This window comes from Myotis nattereri (genome assembly GCF_964212035.1).
Source record: "Myotis nattereri genome assembly, chromosome: 18".
In the NCBI taxonomy this organism is placed as follows: domain Eukaryota; kingdom Metazoa; phylum Chordata; class Mammalia; order Chiroptera; family Vespertilionidae; genus Myotis; species Myotis nattereri.
The window spans coordinates 34,864,945-34,882,798 of record NC_138093.1 but is presented as its reverse complement, the minus strand read 5'-3'; the positions used below and the strand labels follow the sequence as shown (position 1 = coordinate 34,882,798).

Here is a 17,854-nt window from a genome sequence, read left to right as displayed (position 1 = left end):
CCAGAGGGCCCTCCCTGGGAGACTTTCTGCCTTCTCTGCCCTCCTCCAGCGCGGAGTGGCTCCCCAGCCGGAGCGCATGCCTGTGTAGGGAGGGAGAGTGTTCCTCCACCGTGTGCGGCGAGGCCCACATCATGTGCTCTCCTGTACCACCTGGTGGTTTTCTGGGGGAATATGAGGTTTCTAAAACACGCATGATCGGAGTGGTTTATTTTATCCGTCAGTCACGTGTCCATTTTTCATCCACCCATCACATATTTTTGAGTGCCCGAATGGTTTAGGCACATGTGAGCATCTAGGAATAACCGAGACCAGGCACCTCCCTTATAGAGCCTTTTTATGGGGGTAAGAGTGGCTTCTGGAAAGAATACTAAGTGACAAGTGCTTTGATGGGGGGAGGGGGGGCATAAATGGTGTTCAGGAGCGCAGACAAGGGTCACGTAAGTCATACCTAGCAAATCCTACTGAGAGGGCAGGTTCAAAGAGCGGTCTAGACCAGCCGTCCGGCCCATTTGAAATGAATAAAACTAAAAAAAAAAAAAAAAGACCGTACCCTTTTATGTAATGATGTTTACTTTGAATTTATATTAGTTCACACAAACACTCCATCCATGCTTTTGTTCCGGCCCTCCCCCTCCGGTCCAGTTTAAGAACCCATTGTGGCCCTCGAGTCAAAAAGTTTGCCCACCCCTGGTCTAGACAGACGTTAATCTGTGCAGCAGTCAGCCAGCACGACAGCGTGATGCCCGCAGAGACCTGGTAGAAACCCCGTAGACACAGGGGAGGGAGATGAGAGACGAGAGGCCGCGGGGGCTGTCATCCGGGGCCTCTGAGCCATGCCAAGGACTTCCGCTCTAACTTTCCGGCAGTCGTGAGCCAGTGAGTTTGACTAGGGGAGTGGCATAGGGTTTATATTTGCACCTGAGCGATGACCACTCTGGGTCTGGGTGGAGAATCAGTCAGAGGGGCAAGAGTAGAAGCGGGGAGACCACTGAGGTCTCTCTGCAGTGACTGGCATGAAACGATGGCGACCAACACTAAGGGGGGAGGAAGCAGTGGGAAGGGAGGAGGGAGAGGGAGCCCAGAGATATACCTGAGGTTGGGGCTGGTGCTGGCCCAGCTTGCAGGAGAGAAACTGCTGAAATCCGAGTCAGAATCCTTTAGCTCCCCACCCCCGCCACCCCCACCCCCACCCCAGTTCTGGCACAGCCAGGGCACCCCAGCCTCCGGGTCTTCAGAGGGCGAAGCCCTGGAGTCCTGCCCCTGCTCCTCACCCCACACCCTCAGTGGGGGAGGTGGGAGATGGTGGGCACAGATGAGAGCCGGCGTCAGGTTGCTGCCAGATAGGAGGATAGAAGTGGATCCATTTTGATAGGTGGCTATAAGGCCAGGAGGGCTGGACGCATTCTTCGGAAACCTGCTGTCATCTTGTTTGACCCGACCTCATGGTGGAACAGCAAACTGGACCAGTTTTTTAAGACTCGTGTTTCAAAACCTCGGTGATCTTAAAGCTCTGCGTCTGAGGGTCAGCTGTAGGCCGTTCTTGATCTTGTCCCTCAGGAGGAAGGAGAAGGTTTGTCTCTTCAGGACCCACTCCAGGCCCCTTAAGCCGCCACGTTCACCTCCTGCCCTCTCGGTCTGGAATGGATTCTTGTTTGAGGATGTAAACCTTGGGCTGGCGTAGTATCGCTCATTCTACCAGCCCCCTGGAGCCCCCTTCTCCTGGGCCATCATCTCAGCACTGCCGGTACCTCCCAAGGGATACGTCAGGGGCTGCCACACCTCAGCTGCACACAACATCTGCAGAAAGCATGCACGTTTTTAAAAGTCCTTTGGGCGGCCTGGCCGGTATACTCAGTTGTTAGGTTCTCGGGTTTGATTCCTGGTCAAGGGCACATACCCAGGTTGCAGGTCCCATCCCCAGCCTTGGTCGTAGCATGTGTAGGAGGCAACCAACTGATGTGTCTCTCTCACATTGATATATCTCTCTCTCTCTCTCCCCCTACTTCCCTTCCTTCCACTCTCTCTCTGAAAAATCAATGGGGAAAAAAAATTTCCTCGGGTGAGAATTAACAAAGAAAAGGTCCTTTGAGCAGTCAAGTTCCACCCACCTAACCCCTGATGCCCAGTGCCGCCACCTTCACCTTGTCCCCCTCCCTGGATCAAAGGACATCAGCGTGATCTTATCTCTGGGCCTCGACCCCAGACACTCAAACACAGCCCCACTCCGCAAGGGGGCTTCAGAGGAGCTGTGAGATGGGTGCATTTATTGCTGGACAGGTATATGGCCTCTTCCAGGTGCTGGGCCAGTGGGATTCAGCTGCCAGGCCTGTTACGTGAGGCAGGTTTGCTAGTGTGGGGCATGTGGAACGCCAGATTGGGGGTCGTCCAGGGACCTGGGTTCTTCTTGGGACTCCTTTACCCACCTGCTGTGTGACCCTGACCAAGCGAGGGCCTGAGTTTCCGTGAACAGAACGCAGAGAGGATGGACCCTCCAGGCTGGGATGGGCAGGGCGCTCCAGCTCTGGGCTCCACCGGGGGTCCTGGACGTGAGGAGTTCCTGCAGGGTGAACCCATAAATAGATGGCCTTGACATCTGTGCTAGGACTCTGGGTCCTTGTTTTCAGGACCGTTCTATCCAGAGTTGCCCTTCCTTCTAGAACAGTGGTTCTCAACTCAGGGTGGTCTTGTCCCCCAGGGGACACTTGGCAATGTCCACAGACATTTTTGATTGGTGGCAGAAGTGGGCTCTGTTGGCATCTCTCGGGTAGAGGCCAGGACGCTGCTATACATCTTACAGTACCTAAGACTGTTACCCACACGGAGAATTATTGGGTCCCTAATGTCAATAGTGCAAGGTGAAGAAGCCCTATTTAATTTATTTATTTTTAATATATTTGATTGATTTTTTACAGAGAGGAAGGGAGAGGGATAGAGAGTGAGAAACATCGATGAGAGAGAAACATCGATCAGCTGCCTCCTGCACACTCTCTACTGGGGATGTGCCTGCAACCAAGGTACATGCCCTTGACCAGAATTGAACCTGGGACCCTTCAGTCCACAGGCCGACGCTCTGTCCACTGAGCCAAACCAGTCAGGGCAAGAAGCCCTATTTTAGAACAGTGGGCTGTGACCCAGGGGACCTTTGCATCCTGCCGGCCCTGTAGGATTGCTAGAACAAACCATGAGTTTAAGAAATAACTCACTTGTCGTATTTCTTTCCACAGCTGAGCTCTGTCTGGGAGGCTGAGTCAGAGCAGCTGGAAGCAGCAAGACCCCGCCGGCCGGGGAACGGGGAGCGGGGCCCAGCGCCGAGGATGGCCAGGCCGCAGCCACCACCCTGGGTCCACGCGGCCGTCCTCCTCTGCCTCCTCGGCCGGAGCGGGGCCATCGAGATTCCTATGGATCGTGAGTTCCCCTTCCTCTTTCAATCTCCCTCTTTGGGGCAGAGGGAAGTTAAGACCCACTTCTGAAGAAGGTTGGGGGGCCAGGGGGAACTGGATTCCGGGTGCAGAGCTGGGTTTCCCCAAAATGGAAGCAGGTGGGCTGGTGCTTTAGAGAGTGAGACTGTGAGTCTGCAGCGGTCTCCACGGCTGTGGTTGTGGCTCGGGCTGCCCGGAGCCTGCTGAGCGGGACTAGAGGTGGCAGAGTTTGGACGTCGGAGTGTCCTCTGTGGTCTTGACTTGCCCGTCAAAGGGACCAAGTGAGAGGGTGGTTATTTGCCTCATTCCTGAGCTGAACCCTCCAGGCCCTCTTGGCTGGACTGACCAGGAGGATGGGTGGCTGGGAGCGGGTTGGAAGGGGATTATTTTGCAGACGACTGTGGCTACATGAGGCACTGAAAGAGAGCCCGTTAGAATGCCGCTGTGGGAGAACCGGGCCCTGATCCCTGCGGCTTCCAGCTCTCCCACGGCAGAGCTGCAAAGCAAAATCCATGCCGTTCTGTTGCCTATGGGCGGGGCACCACTTGGCCCTCAGAATCACAGAGTAAGGGGCTTAGCGTGCTGAACTCACCGTGGCTCCGCCAGCCGTATCGGTGGTACGTTCTTGATGGCCCACTGCCTGGCAGCCATGCTCCTCGGCCCTGCATTTCGAGGTGCACCCACCGCCTTTGGCACAGCCCTGACACTCCTATCAGGACGTCTTGCATCCCCGTGCTGAGACGTGGGCACACCACCTCCGTGCCCTGTCCCGTGATTCCAGGAATAGATGGAGCCCACATGATGCCAGTGTTGACTTGGGCTCTCTCCAGGTGACAGATGTCTGGGGAGGGGGAAGGGAGTTACACAGCCTCCGAGAAATCTCCACCGAGCTCTCCGGAGCCAGGCCCTGGGGCCTGGAGTTAGCAGAGCTTAGAGAACAGTTGCCGGTGTCTCAGCCCCCTCCCACCCACTTCACCAATAGGAGCTGCCCCCAAGGAGTGGGCACTTTGGATAAAGAAGGCCAGGAGAAATTATAGGGTAGGCCCGGAAGTAAGATGGACAAGGCCCCTGCTGTCCTCCCGGTAGCCCCAAGTATGTGTGTGTGATTGGCGGGGGGGAGGGGAACACAAACACAGAGACACTCAGGGATGGGGGCTGGGGAGTTGTGAGAGGAACTGTTCCGTGGAGACCATCTGTACAGCTGGCTCAAGGAGATTCTCATTAACAGGCCCAGGCAGACAATCTAATAAGGAGCACGGTAAGGCCCTCCCTCCCCCTGGAGACGAGTGGCTGCTGAGGAAATTGGTTATCAAGGAAGTGGTGAAGGCTCATTTCTCTCCCACGGCTTCTCCTCCCTCCCTCACCTGCCACTTTGATCTCCGGGGCTGGTGGGTGAGGAGTTCCTGCAAGGTGAACCCATAAATAGATGGCCTTGACATCTACGCTAGGACTCTGGGTTTCTGAAGCTCTGCCGAGCCACAGGCAGGTGACTGAGCTGTCAGTCTCTTCCCGGACCCCCGGTGGAGCCCAGAGCTGGAGCGCCCTGCCCTCCCCAGCCTGGAGGGTCCATCCTCTCTGTGTTCCGTTCACGGAAACTCAGGCCCTCGCTTGGTCAGGGTCACACAGCAGATGGGTAATGGAGTCGCAAGAAGAGCCCAGGTCTCTGGACGCCCCCCACTCTGGCGCTGCACATGCCCCACCCTGACCTCTAGCAAACCTGCTTCCTTTCAGTTCTTAGAGCTTCCCGGAGTAGCAGCGGGGTGTGCCCAACAGAGCTGAGTGCCTTCCGGCATCGCGTCCTGAGATTCTCACAGCTAATCCACGAAGTATGTGTTGTCCTTAGCTGACAGGTGAGAAGTCTGAGGTAGGGAGAAATAGAGCAGTTTCTCCAGCTCGTAAGTGGCAGGGCCAGCATGTGACCACAGCGCCTCTGAACGAGGAGGTGAGTCCATCGCGACACAGTCCGGCGCGCCAGGCTGTCTCAGGAAACTCGCTGCCTCACGCACCTCCCTGGTGACTGCGGGCACAGTTGCCATAGTGCGTTCTCCAGAATGAGTCTACAAAAGCCGAACACAAGACAGGAGAGAGGCAAGCCCTCCAGTTGTCCTGGGGAGAGGTCCCCTACAGCACCGTTTCTCCCTCCCCCTTCCCTGATGGTCTGCGCTCATCCTTCCTTCTCGCCCAGTGGAAGAGGCTGGGGAAAGATCAGTTATTCCTTTGCCCACCCAGCTTTGTTAAGATATTATTGATATATAACATCTGTAAGTTGAAGAAGTACAACTTGATGATTTGCAACATGTGTGATTGGCGAAATGATGGCCACGGTAGGGTGAGTTAACACATCCATCCCTCAGGTGATTACCTGTGTGTGGGGGGGGGGGGGTGGGGGGGGGGCGATGACTTACAAGGTCTACTCTCTTAACAACTTCCAAGTATAATGTAGTGCAGGCAACCTCATTTATTGTGCTTCACAGAGGCTGCGTTCCTTACAGATTGAAGGTGTGTGACAACCCCGCCTTGAACAAGTCTGCTGGCACCATTTTTCCAACTCACTTCGGGTCTCTGAGTCCCATTGTGGTCATTCTTGCAGTATTTTAAACTTCTCCATTATTGTTCTATTTGTTATGGTGATCTGTGATTAGTGACCTTTGGTGTTACCATTGAAGCCGTCTTGGGGCACCACAAATCATGCCCATATACGATGGCAAACTTAATTGACAAATGTTGCATGTGTCCTGACTGCTCCACTGATTCCCTGAGACACAACCGTGTTTTAATTAGGCCAATCAATAACCTTACTATGGCCTCAAAGTGTTCAAGTGAAAGGAAGAGTTGCACATCTCTTACTTCAGATCAAAAGCTAGAAATGATTAAGCTCAGTGAGGAAGGCACATCCAAAGTCAAGACAGGTCGTAAGCTGGGCCTCCTGTGCTGCAGAGCCAAGTTGTGAATGCAAAGGAAAGATTTTTGAAGGAAATGAAAAATGCTACTCCAGTGAACACACGAATGATAACGCAAAACAGCCTATCGCTGATGTGGAGAATGTTTTCGTGGCCTGGCTGGAAGATCAAACCAGCCACATCCCTTAAGTGAAAGCCTAATCCAGAGCAAGGCCCTGACTGTCCAATTCTATGAAGGCTGCAAGAGGTGAGGAAGCTGCAGACAAAATGTTTGAAGCTAGCCCACGTAGGTTCATAAGGTTTAAGGAAAGACTGTCTTCATAACATAAAAGTGCAAGGTGAAGCAGCAGGTGCTGATGTGGAAGCCACAGCAAGTTATCCAGGAGACCTAGCCAAGATAATGAACAAAGATGGTTGCACTAAACAACCGATCTTCCGTGTAGATTAAACAGCCTGCTATTGGAAGAGGCTGTCATCCTGGACTTTTTTTTTTAAAAAAAAGATTTTTTTAATATATATTTTTATTGATTTCAGAGAGGAAGGGAGAAGAAGAGAGAGGTAGAAACATCAGCGATGAGAGGGAATCATTGATTGGCTGCCTCCTGCACGTTGGACCAAGCCTGCAACCCAGGCATGTGCCCTTGACCAGAATCAAACCTGGGACCCTTCTGTCCGCAGGCCAACGCTCTATCCACTGAGCCAAACTGGTGAGGGCTGTCACCCAGGACTTTTATAACTAGAGGGGAGAAGTCAGTGCCTGGCTTTAAAGCTTCAAAGGACAGGCTGGCTCTCTTGTTAGGGGCTAATGCAGCTGGTGACTTTAAGTTGAAGCCAGTGCTCATTTGCTATTTCAAAAATCCTAGGGCCTTTAAGAATTACACTGAATCTACCCTGCCTGTGCTCCATAAATGGAACAACAAATACTTGGTGACAGCATGTCTCTTTATATCATGGTTTATGAAATATTTTAAGCCCATTTTTGAACCCTATTGCTCAGAAAAAAAAGATTCCTTTCAAAATATTACTGCTCATTGACAATGAACCCAAGAGCCCTGATGGAGATGTACAAGAAGATTAATGTTATTTTCATGCCTGCTAATACATCATCCACTCTGCAGCCCATGGATCAAGGAATACTTTTCACTTTCAGCTCTTATTATTTAAGGAATACATTTTGTAAGGCTATAGATCCCATAGATAGTGATTCTCTGGTGGATCTGGGCAAAGTCAATGGATTCACCATTCTAGAAGTTATTAAGGACACTCATGATTCGTGGGAAGAGGCCAGAATATCAACATTAACAGGAGTTTGGAAGAAGTTGATTCCAGCCCTCCTGGATGACTTTGAGGGGTTCAAGGCTTCAGTGGATGGGGTGGAAATAGCAAAGAACTAGAATTAGAAGTGGAACCTGAAGATGGGACTGAATTGCTGCAATCTCATGATCAAACTTTAAAGGATGAGGAATTGCTTCTGATGGATGAGGAAGGAACGTGATTTTTTTTTGAGATGGAATCTACTCCCGGTGAAGGTGCTGTGAAGACTGTTGAAATGGCAACAAAGGATTTAGAATGTCACATAAACTTGTTAAAGCAGCCGCAGGGTTTGGGAGGACTGACTCCAGTTTTGAAAGCAGTTCTGTGGGCAAAATGCTATCAAACAGCATCGCATGCTACGAGAAACTGTCAGTGAAAAGAAGAACCCATCGATGCGGCAGACTTTATGGTTGTCTTATTTTAAGAAATTCCCACGGTCGCCCAACCTACAGCAACCACCACCTTCATCATTCAACAGCCATCAACGTCAAGGCTCAGAACCCTTGAAGGCTCTGATGATGGTTTGCATTTTTCAGCAACACATCATTTTTTAATTAAGCGATGTACATTGTTTTTAGACATGATGCTATTGCACACGTAGACTCTAGAATAGGGTAATCCCTCTTTATATGCACGGGGAAACCAAAAGCTTCCTGTGATTCACTTTATTGCAAGATTGGCTTTGTCGTGGTGGTATGGAGTCAACTCCCTTCGAGGTATGCCTGTATTGTTCATTAGCGTTGCCATGCTGTGAATTAGATTCCCGGAATGTATCCATCTTATAGCTCGAAGTTTGTACCTTCTGACCAATACAGCTCACCCCCTAGACCTTGGCAGCCACCGTTCTATTCTATTCCTTGAGTTTGACATTTTTAGATTCCACATATAAGTGAGAATATACAGGATGTGTCTTTCTCTGTCTGGCTTCTATCACTTAGCATAATTGCCCTCCAGGCCCATCCATGTTGTGGCTTAAGGCAGGAGATATCTGCACCCCCTCTTCCTTGTAGCATTCTTCACAATGGCCAAGACATGGGGACACCACCTAAGATTAGGTGCTTCACTTTCCCTGTGAGTTGAGGGCAGGGGGAGGGAGGGGGTCCCGGCCAGAGGCTGCCCTGCCAGGTGTGCCCTTCTGCTCCCTTGCCCCATCGGGGGCATTTTCTGTGCGGGAAGATAGGGCATTGCTCCTGCTCTGATGGGGGTTGGGTGCAGCAGGCTTCCAGGAACAGAGCCCTGGGCTGCTATACAGTCCCTCATTGAAGTGCCCAGCCTCCAGTCACCATCACTCTGCCAACAGAGTCACACGCACCCTCTCCCCAGCCTCAAGGACAGTGTAACCTTTGAAGAAAGCAAAGAGTCACCTCATCAGCCACAGAGGGCTTGCCAAAAAGTGAGTCTGCTGGCAGCTTCCCCTGTCTCTCTGCCCACATCAGGGGACTCAGCATTTTTCTCCCAGGAACCCACAGAGGAGGGCAGTGGCCTGGTACTCCTCCCCGTCATCCCAAACAGTGCTGCAGGAGGGCTCAGTGCTCACTCACACTCACTCCATCCTCCGAGGGTTGAGCCCAGAGGTCACAGGTCAGAGTCAAGGAAAGAAAAGGGGTGCATGAATACTGGGCCGCATCTGCCTCACCCCCTGCAGAGTCTGTTGGAAGACTTTCCTCCGTCTTGGGAGCCAAAAGAACAAATGTATTCTCCGCTTGACATTCGTCATCCAACAAGTTCTACGGGGGGGAGGAACACAGGACTAGACAGGCGGTCCCCACTGTCTTCTCCCTGTGGCAGCTTGTCTTGTGGGTCGGTTGTGTCCCTGTATAAATTCCTAGGTGGCACAGTGTGGCTGGAGATGTCATTACTGCTTGAGGCAAGTAGCTTCTCAAGAAGCCCCTGGCCTGATTTCAGTGTGGGGCCCGGGGCACAGTAGAGCTGAGAGGTATCCATATCCTGGCCGCTCTAACTGTCCCGTGAGTCTCCTCTCCCTCAAGGTTACCTTTGCCCAGAATGTCACGGAGAATGGAGGCCACGGCCCCATCCGGCCAAGGCTGGGTCTGTACCAGGAGCTCTGGGTCAGGCAGCAGAAGAGCTGGTTCTCACCCCAGTCCTGGAACAGACTTCCTGAGGGGTCTTGACCAAAGACTTCCTTTCCCTGGATTTGACTCCCTGGAGAACGTCCAGGGATCTTTCCACTGAGCCAGCATTGGAGTTGATGAAAGAGAGGCGCGAAGCCCACCCGGGCACAGCAGAGCCCTTGTCAGGCCTCCCATTCTGGGGGAGGCCAGAACCTTCAACTGTGAGTGAGGGCCCAGGAGACACCTTGAGATGATAAACCAGGGGCCTGGGCTGTGGTCAAAAGGGTGGGTCAAGTGTCAGCCCTGCTTCTCCTGAAAGTGGCCCCTTCTCCCAACCTCCCACACCCCCATGAGAGGACATACCGTGGGACATACCAACCCACTGCTTTCAGTCCTTCCAGAAAACCCCAGCAGGTGATGCTGCTCGGTGGGAGCTGCACGGAGCACACGTTTAGAATCCAGAGACTTCTGCTTCACCCCCGGCGTTTCATGTCTTATTGTTTCCTACCCAGGGGGCCAGACAGAATTTCCCTTCCGTGCCCCAGCCGGCCACACAGACCCGGCCACTTGAAAGAATTACTCTGAGCCTTTCCGTGGGTCCTGCTCTCAAGACTTCCACTCACTGATAGCGTGGACAGCGGGCCACCGTTCCTGCCACCCGCCACCTCCCCTCTCTGCTGCCTGTCTTCTCTGCTGTGACTCTTTCTGCAGCTCTTGGTCTTAACTCTGCCTCTGCCTCTCTGAGCGACTGCCCCCTTCTGAGTCCCTGAACTCCTCGTCCACGTCTCATAGGGTCCTGTCCGAAAGCGTCAGGGTCACCGTGGCTCAGCAGCAGCCTCCGCTTCTCCCAGGAAGCACTCCCTGGGAAAGAGTCAGCGCAGCGCTGACATCCACACCGCGTGAAATGGGAAAGGCGTAGTCTCTTCTGCTATAAACACAAGGAAAAGATATCTCTCAACGTTACAGCAACAGGTGTTCTGCTTTCTGCAGACAAATTTCAACCAAGACTTTGTCCCCCCCCCAAGAACATACCATCTAAAACCTTGTATGTAAATCGTGGTCCACAGCCCGCCACTTGGCTGCTGGGGAGAAATGCAAGATCTACCAAATCAGAACCTGCATGTTAACATCACCCCCAGTGGTCCCTGTGCTTGTCAACGTGTGAGGGACATACACGCCTGTACACGCCATCTCAGGTGTGGCCACCGGCCCGTTTATCTCTTTTGTAAAAAGCAGGGAGGGGGGTGCTGGGCCCGGCTTCACCGCAGTGGGACTCCCGTAGGGCCGGGGGCTTCTGCCGGGAGCAGGGCACTCACCATTCATCCTTCCCTGGAGCTGCCCAGAGGCCGGCAAAGGAGACGGTGAGGGAAGACGGTGCTTTCCTGTGTGAGAGAGAGCAAGGGGCCGTGCGGGAGTGAGTCCGTGGGCCTCGCTGGGCCCTCGGGGCTTTGTCCTATAGCAGTGGTTCGACCCCTTCCCTGGCTCTCAGCCTCACCCCGGCACGGTTGGCTGAGGAGCATCTAGAGGTGGTGGTGGCATCCTCAGAGCCCAGCCTCTTTGGAGCAGTGCTGCCACTTTCGACGTTTGGCCTTACTTGGGGGCACCTTCATTTGGTCAGAAGCGGGTCTTTCTGCTCCACTGCGTGGTTTGGTCTCGGGGGAGGCATTGCCTTCTCCAGGAAGCACCTGCTGGCTCCACTGAGCTCTGTAGCTGGCAGGAGAGAGCTCGGGCACAGTACGCCGCCCCCCCCCCCCCCACATCTCCCTCCTCCCTGTGTGCTGGGCCCTGAGGACACCTGGCGATTGGTCTTGTGTGATAACTGATGTCTTCTTCTCTCCCCTCACAATGCTAACCCACCGGACTAACAGCCAGCATTCAGAACGAGCGTAAGTCCCGGGCGCCTCTCTGCACCTGTGCCTCTGGGGGGTAGGAAGGTGGGCGGACGGAGGCCAGGTGAGGGCACGCCAGGATCCTTGGCCTCTCCGCCCTGCCTGCTGCGGCTCCTGACACCAGCGCTCTGTGGCGAGGTCCCTTACCACACAGGAAGGGGAGAGGCTCAGCCTATGAAAGGCAGGCGGGTGAGAAGGGCGGCTGGCACAGGAGCCCCGGAGAAGTGCAGCTCAGGACCGGGAGGGAGGAGATGCTCGCTGGCCTGCAGACAAGTCCCTGGGAAATTCTCTGGGGACTGAAGCCTCTTTCAGCTCCGTCCTCGCCACAGGTTGGCCATCTTTTGACCCTCCAGGGCTCAGAACCATCACAGCCACGAAGTTCTGAAAATCTAGCTGCTTTTTGTTCCTATATTCATTCAGCAAACATTGACGTTGTACTAAGCATTGGGCAGAAGAGTGGGTCAAACAGAAGCCTGGCCTTCAGTTTCTCACGGGGATACGGGGACATCGTAAAGGGATTCTTCTTAATGGGTGTCTGACCCGCATCCCTTCCCCGCGGTCTCTGGATGGGGCCCTGCCCACGCTGCTTGCTTGCTTGCTTGCTTGCTTGCTTGCTTTTTTTCTGTGTGGTTCCCGAAGCTCTTACTTCCAGCCGTTCTCCAAGCCAGGGCCCGGCAGGTTCCTGCCGCCTGACCGCCTGCCGTCTGCCCTGTTGCAGTGTCCCAGCCCCCGACCATCACCAAGCAGTCGGTGAAGGACCACATTGTGGATCCCCGGGACAACATCCTGATCGAGTGCGAAGCGAAGGGGAACCCGGCCCCCAGGTGAGTGCCCCGGCGGGAAACCCGGCTGGGCGAGCCAGAGTGGCCACAGGAGGCCATTCAGCTCCGCCCATGCCCCGGGCCCCGTGACAGCTGGCCTCCGAGAAACTACATCTACCCACTCAGCCCCCACTAGGCAGAAGGTACAGTTTGGAAAATGAAGAAATTTAGCTGATGAGGAAACTTGGGGACCAGAAACTACGAGGCTTAAGGTCACCCCAAAGCCAGGACCAGATAAGCTTTCTGGCTTTCAGCGTAACACTGCCTGTGCTGCCACGCTTAGCTCAGAGGCAGTCCCTCTCCCTGGCTCACCGAGTGTGTTCTGAGCTCGTCCCTGCTCGTGTGTGTGCGCACGTCGGGGTCATGTGGGTCAGCAGACTCGAGTTGAAAGCCTGCTGCCTGCCAGGCTCTGTGTCCGAGTTGTTCCTCACACACGGAGTCATGTAGGGGAAGGACCTACGTCCTTGTGAAGGGAGGTGAGATGGAGGCACAGAGACCCTCAGTACCTTCCCAAGGTCACTCAGCACCTTTCCAAGGTCACGGCGTGAGAGAGGCAGAGCCGGGATTCTAACCCCGGCCCCTGGCGCCCGGGCCAGGTGTGTTTCTGTTGGACGGCAAGCACTGACGACGTGGATGGAGATGGTGTGCTACCCTCCCCCATCCTCCGAGCAGCTCCCACAGGCTGCAGCTTTCAGGAGCCTGGTGCCAGACTCAGACCCAGACATGACAGGACCCCATGTGTTGGGGGGTGGGGTGGGGGGGGGTCAGTAGGAGAGAGGAGGCAGGGTGCAGCCTCAGGTGTGTGGCAGCTTTCTCTGCCAACCCCCCGCCCCCCACGTTTGCATGAGCCTGTGTAAGAGCCGTGGGCCTGGAACAGCAGAGCCTCCTCGCCCGCGGTGGGAGAAGCAGGATTGCCCCGAAGGGTCAGGCAGGGCTTGGGTGACCTTGCCTCTGAGGTCTGGGCTGCCCCGTGTTCCTTTATGGGGACAGCGACTAGCGCTGGGCGGCCACGGCTGCTCCTGCTTCTTTAAGGCTATATCCTGGGCAGCTAGACACGCGTCCCCCCGGGAGAAGCAGAGGGACATGCTTCTAACCAGGCTCAGGTTGATGGAGGCTGGTTTTTCTCTCAACACGGCCCCTTCTGGGCCATTATGTGCGGCCACTGCCTTACATCCCACCCACTGAGCAGGGGCACAGGTAGCCTGAGCCGCCTCACTGCCCTTTAGACCAGTGGTTCTCAACCTTCTGGCCCTTTAAATACAGTTCCTCATGTTGTGACCCAACCATAAAATGATTTTCGTGGCTACTTCATAACTGTCATGTTGCTGCTGTTATGAATCGTCATGTAAATATCTGATAGGCAGGATGGTCTTAGGTGACCCCTGTGAAAGGGTCGTTCGACCGCCAAAGGGGTCACGACCCACAGGGTGAGAACCGCTGCAGACTCTTTCACAGGGGTCGCCTAAGACCATCGGAAAACACATATATAACTACATATTGTTTTTGTGATTAATCACTATGCTTTAATTATGTTCAATTTGTAACAATGAAAATGGGGGTCACCACAACATGAGGAACTGTATTAAAGTGTCGCGGCATTAGGAAGGTTGAGAACCACTGCTTTAGAGCCTGTTATCAAACGCGGAGGCAGGCGGAGCGAGCCAGAGCATCCTGGGGGAAATGGAGGCTTGGGTTTGCATTCCTAGCTGGAGGTTGGGAAGCCCTGGGGGGTGGGGAGGGGCAGCTGACTCTGGATTTTAAAAAATAAAAATCACTGCCCACTCCTCCAAAGAACATAGGCCCCAGGGGCTGCTTGGTATGTGCCTTGTGGAAGCATGACTCCCAGCCTTGGCTGGTGCAAGTGCTGTCGGGGACCTGCTCCCAAGATTCACCTGGGGTTGGGGGGGACACTGCATTCAGGATGCCCAGGTGGTTCTGCCACTGTGTCCGGCTGGGCCCGTTGGTATAAGGTTGGTATAAGGTGTGGTTTTGTGACGGAGTCAGGGACTAGGGTCCTGAGATTGTCACCTGGAGCCCGGAACCCACCCTGTTACTGTTTGTTGCTCCTGCCTCACCCCCGTCCTCCCCCACCCCCATTGTCCACAGCTTCCACTGGACTCGAAACAGCAGGTTCTTCAATGTCGCCAAGGACCCCCGGGTGTCGATGAGGAGGCGGTCCGGGACCCTGGTGATCGACTTCCGCAGTGGAGGGCGGCCAGAGGAGTATGAGGGGGAGTACCAGTGCTTCGCCCGCAACAAATTCGGCACAGCCCTGTCCAATAGGATCCGCCTGCAGGTGTCCAGTGAGTAGCGGGGGGCAGGGTGGAGATGCCCTGCTCCTGGGTGCATGGCGGGGTGGGGAGCAGGGAAGGGGCATGTGAATGATGCTTCCATCATTCTAGAAAGGCAACCCCTGCCCTTGGCCTGTTGGTGCTTTGGTGGGGCCCTGCAGGTCCTGCTTGCTTTTCTGCCTCTGAGCAAAGCGCACCACCCCAATTCAAAACGATTCCTTGGAACGGAAGCTTCTAAACCAGAATCTTAACAATGTCACCGGCCATTCTGGGGAGGAGGGGAAGGAGAGGAGCCTTTGAAGACATGCATCCGTTCAGACAAAGGCCTCTCTCTCTCCTCTCTCCTCTCTCCTCTGCCTCGCTTGGACCAGGGGCCTGGCCCTCTCTCCTGTCTCACTTGTCCTCCTGCTTCCTCTTCCCTCCTCACATGCCGGCCCCTAACCCCGCTCCTGCCCGGCCCCAGCATCACCCGCGTTTCATCCTCCTCTGTGTTTCTCCCAGAATCTCCCCTGTGGCCTAAGGAAAATCTAGACCCCGTGGTGGTTCAGGAAGGCGCCCCCTTGACACTCCAGTGCAACCCGCCGCCCGGACTTCCGTCCCCAGTCATCTTCTGGATGAGCAGCTGTAAGTCTCGGGGATCGGTGTTTTATGTCCATTTTAATCTTGGGGAGCAGGGCGGGTGTGTTAAATGGGGGGAGGACCTTGCCTTCTGAGAAGCAGATGTAAGGTGGCCACGTGACTAAGAACAGGCTCTGTGGAGAGGCTGATTGGGCTCATTTCCTAAGCCCGGCTGCTATTCGCTGTGTGATCTTGAGCAAGTTGCTTAACATCTCTGGGCCTCGGTTCCCTCTTCTTGAAAATGGGGCTGGTAATTGTACTTATCTAATAGAATTATTATAAGGATAAATAAGTTAATGCACCCAAAGTACTTATAACAGGGCCAGACACACAGTAAGTACTCGGTAATATTTGTGAGCAAAAGTAAAAAGAATAAAAAAGAGGATTAACTGTGTGTTTTTTAAATCCTTACCCAAGGGTATTTTTTTTCATTGATTTTTTTTAAATTTTATTTATTTTTTTAGAGAGAGTGGAGAGGAGGGAGGAAGGGGGAGAGAAAGAGAGAAACATTGATGTGAAAGGGACACGTCGATTGGTTGCCTCACCCTGACTGGGGCCAAGGATCAAGCCTGCAACTGAGGTACATGCCCTTGACTGGGAATTGAACCCATGACCCTTTGGTCCGACACCCTAACCACTGAGCCAACCCAGCCAGGGCAGAAACTGTGCTTTTAATATGCCAATTGAAGATTCAATTGGCATATTAAAAGCCTCTTTCAACCCTTGGTTGGTCTGGATTGCACTTCCTGTTAGGACAGAAGTGGAGCATGCGAGAATGACACCTCTGGTGGAGGGGTGAGGCGGGCAGGGTCTTTGGAGCAGGGGGCGGTGCACCGTCAGAGCTTGTCCCGGCTCAGTTTTGGACTAAGGCTCATGTCATCACTCTGGGGGGGCATTATGAGGGTAAATAGAGGACTGCTATCTGTCTTCCTGGCTCCCCTCCCTCCTTCCCTCCCCTTCTCTCCCCCTCCCCCCGCCTTCCATTCCTCCTTCCCTGTGTATGCATCCATCTGTCGGCCTAAACCCCCTCCCGCTTTCCTGCCTGCCGTCCCATGCTCCCATTCCCGAATTCTCACCGAAGAGGCCGCCTTGTCAGTGAGGCAGCAGGTGAGGTGTTCTGCAGAGTGGGAGTGGCTTTGTGCCGAGTCCTTGTCCATCTCTTCCCCTCGCCACCGGCCACATCTGTGGGGAAGGCTGCCTGGCCACAGACTGGGCGTTGGCCTGTGAGCTAACAGGTCAGAGCCTCCTCTCTCAGCCCCTGCGTCACACTCGTCGCACTGCCTCTGAGCAGCTCTCATGGCCTCCTTTCTCTTTCCATCCCCACTGACATCACCCCACCCACATTTCCCTGGGTTACAGCAATTACCCATACCTGGCCTTCCTGGTCTTTCTGAAAACATAAATGTGACAGTTCATCCATAGGCTCAAAACCTTTCATCGCTCCTCCATCACCTCAGACACAGCCTGGACTCCCTCCCAGGACTTCCCTCCTGATCCGGTCCCTTCTGCCTCCAGCTCTCCTCCCGCCCCTCCCCTCCCCCACCCTCCTCCGGGGCTCTTCCCTTTAACACACACTGTCCCTGTCTTAGCTCCTTTCTCTTCTGCCTTGTAGATGTTACCCAGCCTTCAAGCCACAGCTCAAGCCCCTAGAATGGACTGGCTGCTCCGTCTCTCGGCTCATCCCCTGCTTATCGGGGCTTCCCACTCACCACACTGCATTGCAGTCAGTTATTTACCCACTGTCTCTCCTACTAGACTGCAGGCTCTTTGATGGCAGGAACTGGCTTTCTTACTCATCTCTCTTTCCCCAGCACCTAGCACAGTGCCTGCACATAGTAGGCCTACAGGAAATCTTAGATAAATGATTTGTAGGGCTGACCAGCCCATCGTCAGAAAGTTGGCATCATTACCCTGGTGCTTTAAGAAATGGTGGCTTAGCCGAAACCAGTTTGGCTCAGTGGATAGAGCGTTGGCCTGCGGACTGAAGGGTCCCAGGTTCGATTCCGGTCAAGGGCATGTACCTGGGTTGCGGGCACATCCCCAGTAGATGTGCAAGAGGCAGCTGATCGATGTTTCTCTCTCATCGATGTTTCTAACTCTCTATCTGTCTCCCTTCCTCTCTGTAAAAAATCAATAAAATATATTTTTTAAAAAAAAAAAGAAAAGAAATGGTGGCTTAGAGAACACCAGTGGGGGTAGGAAGGCGTTTGCTATGAGTAGTCAGCCCTAGCAGGAGATTTTTACAACCCAGATAGCCTGGAGACCTGGCCGTTTGCATTGACATCAGACACAGTGTTTGAAAAATATATGGACGCTGTAGTCAGCCTTCTCAGCCACTGCTGCGATGCCATTAATACTGAAAAGCACACATTTTCATGTTTTCCCATCTCCAAAACTGAGCAGCGTCCTAAAACTGATGGTGTGCACCGTTGATTGGTATGCATCTTTCAATTATATTTGGTAGTGCTCTTTGCTTTCTTGGGGACTGGACAGGGGATTCGGTATAAGAAAATAAAACCAGTGAATTTGA

The 17,854-nt window shown here is 53.8% G+C and overlaps 1 protein-coding gene across 3 annotated transcripts in view; it reads left to right on the top strand.

Annotated features, from left to right (window-relative positions):
* Positions 1–17,854, top strand: part of NFASC (neurofascin) — a 182,869-nt gene that overhangs the window by 97,907 nt on the left and 67,108 nt on the right. For 2 of the 3 annotated variants that reach the window (XM_081112396.1, XM_081112397.1), the window contains exons 2-5: positions 3,225–3,405; positions 12,313–12,418; positions 14,522–14,718; positions 15,208–15,330. In XM_081112396.1, the coding sequence (XP_080968522.1) occupies positions 3,315–3,405; positions 12,313–12,418; positions 14,522–14,718; positions 15,208–15,330 (517 nt within the window). In that variant the 5' untranslated portion in view covers positions 3,225–3,314. Of the gene's footprint in view, positions 1–3,224; positions 3,406–11,573; positions 11,592–12,312; positions 12,419–14,521; positions 14,719–15,207; positions 15,331–17,854 lie in introns of all 3 variants that reach the window. The other variant, XM_081112395.1, reaches the window with a different exon arrangement.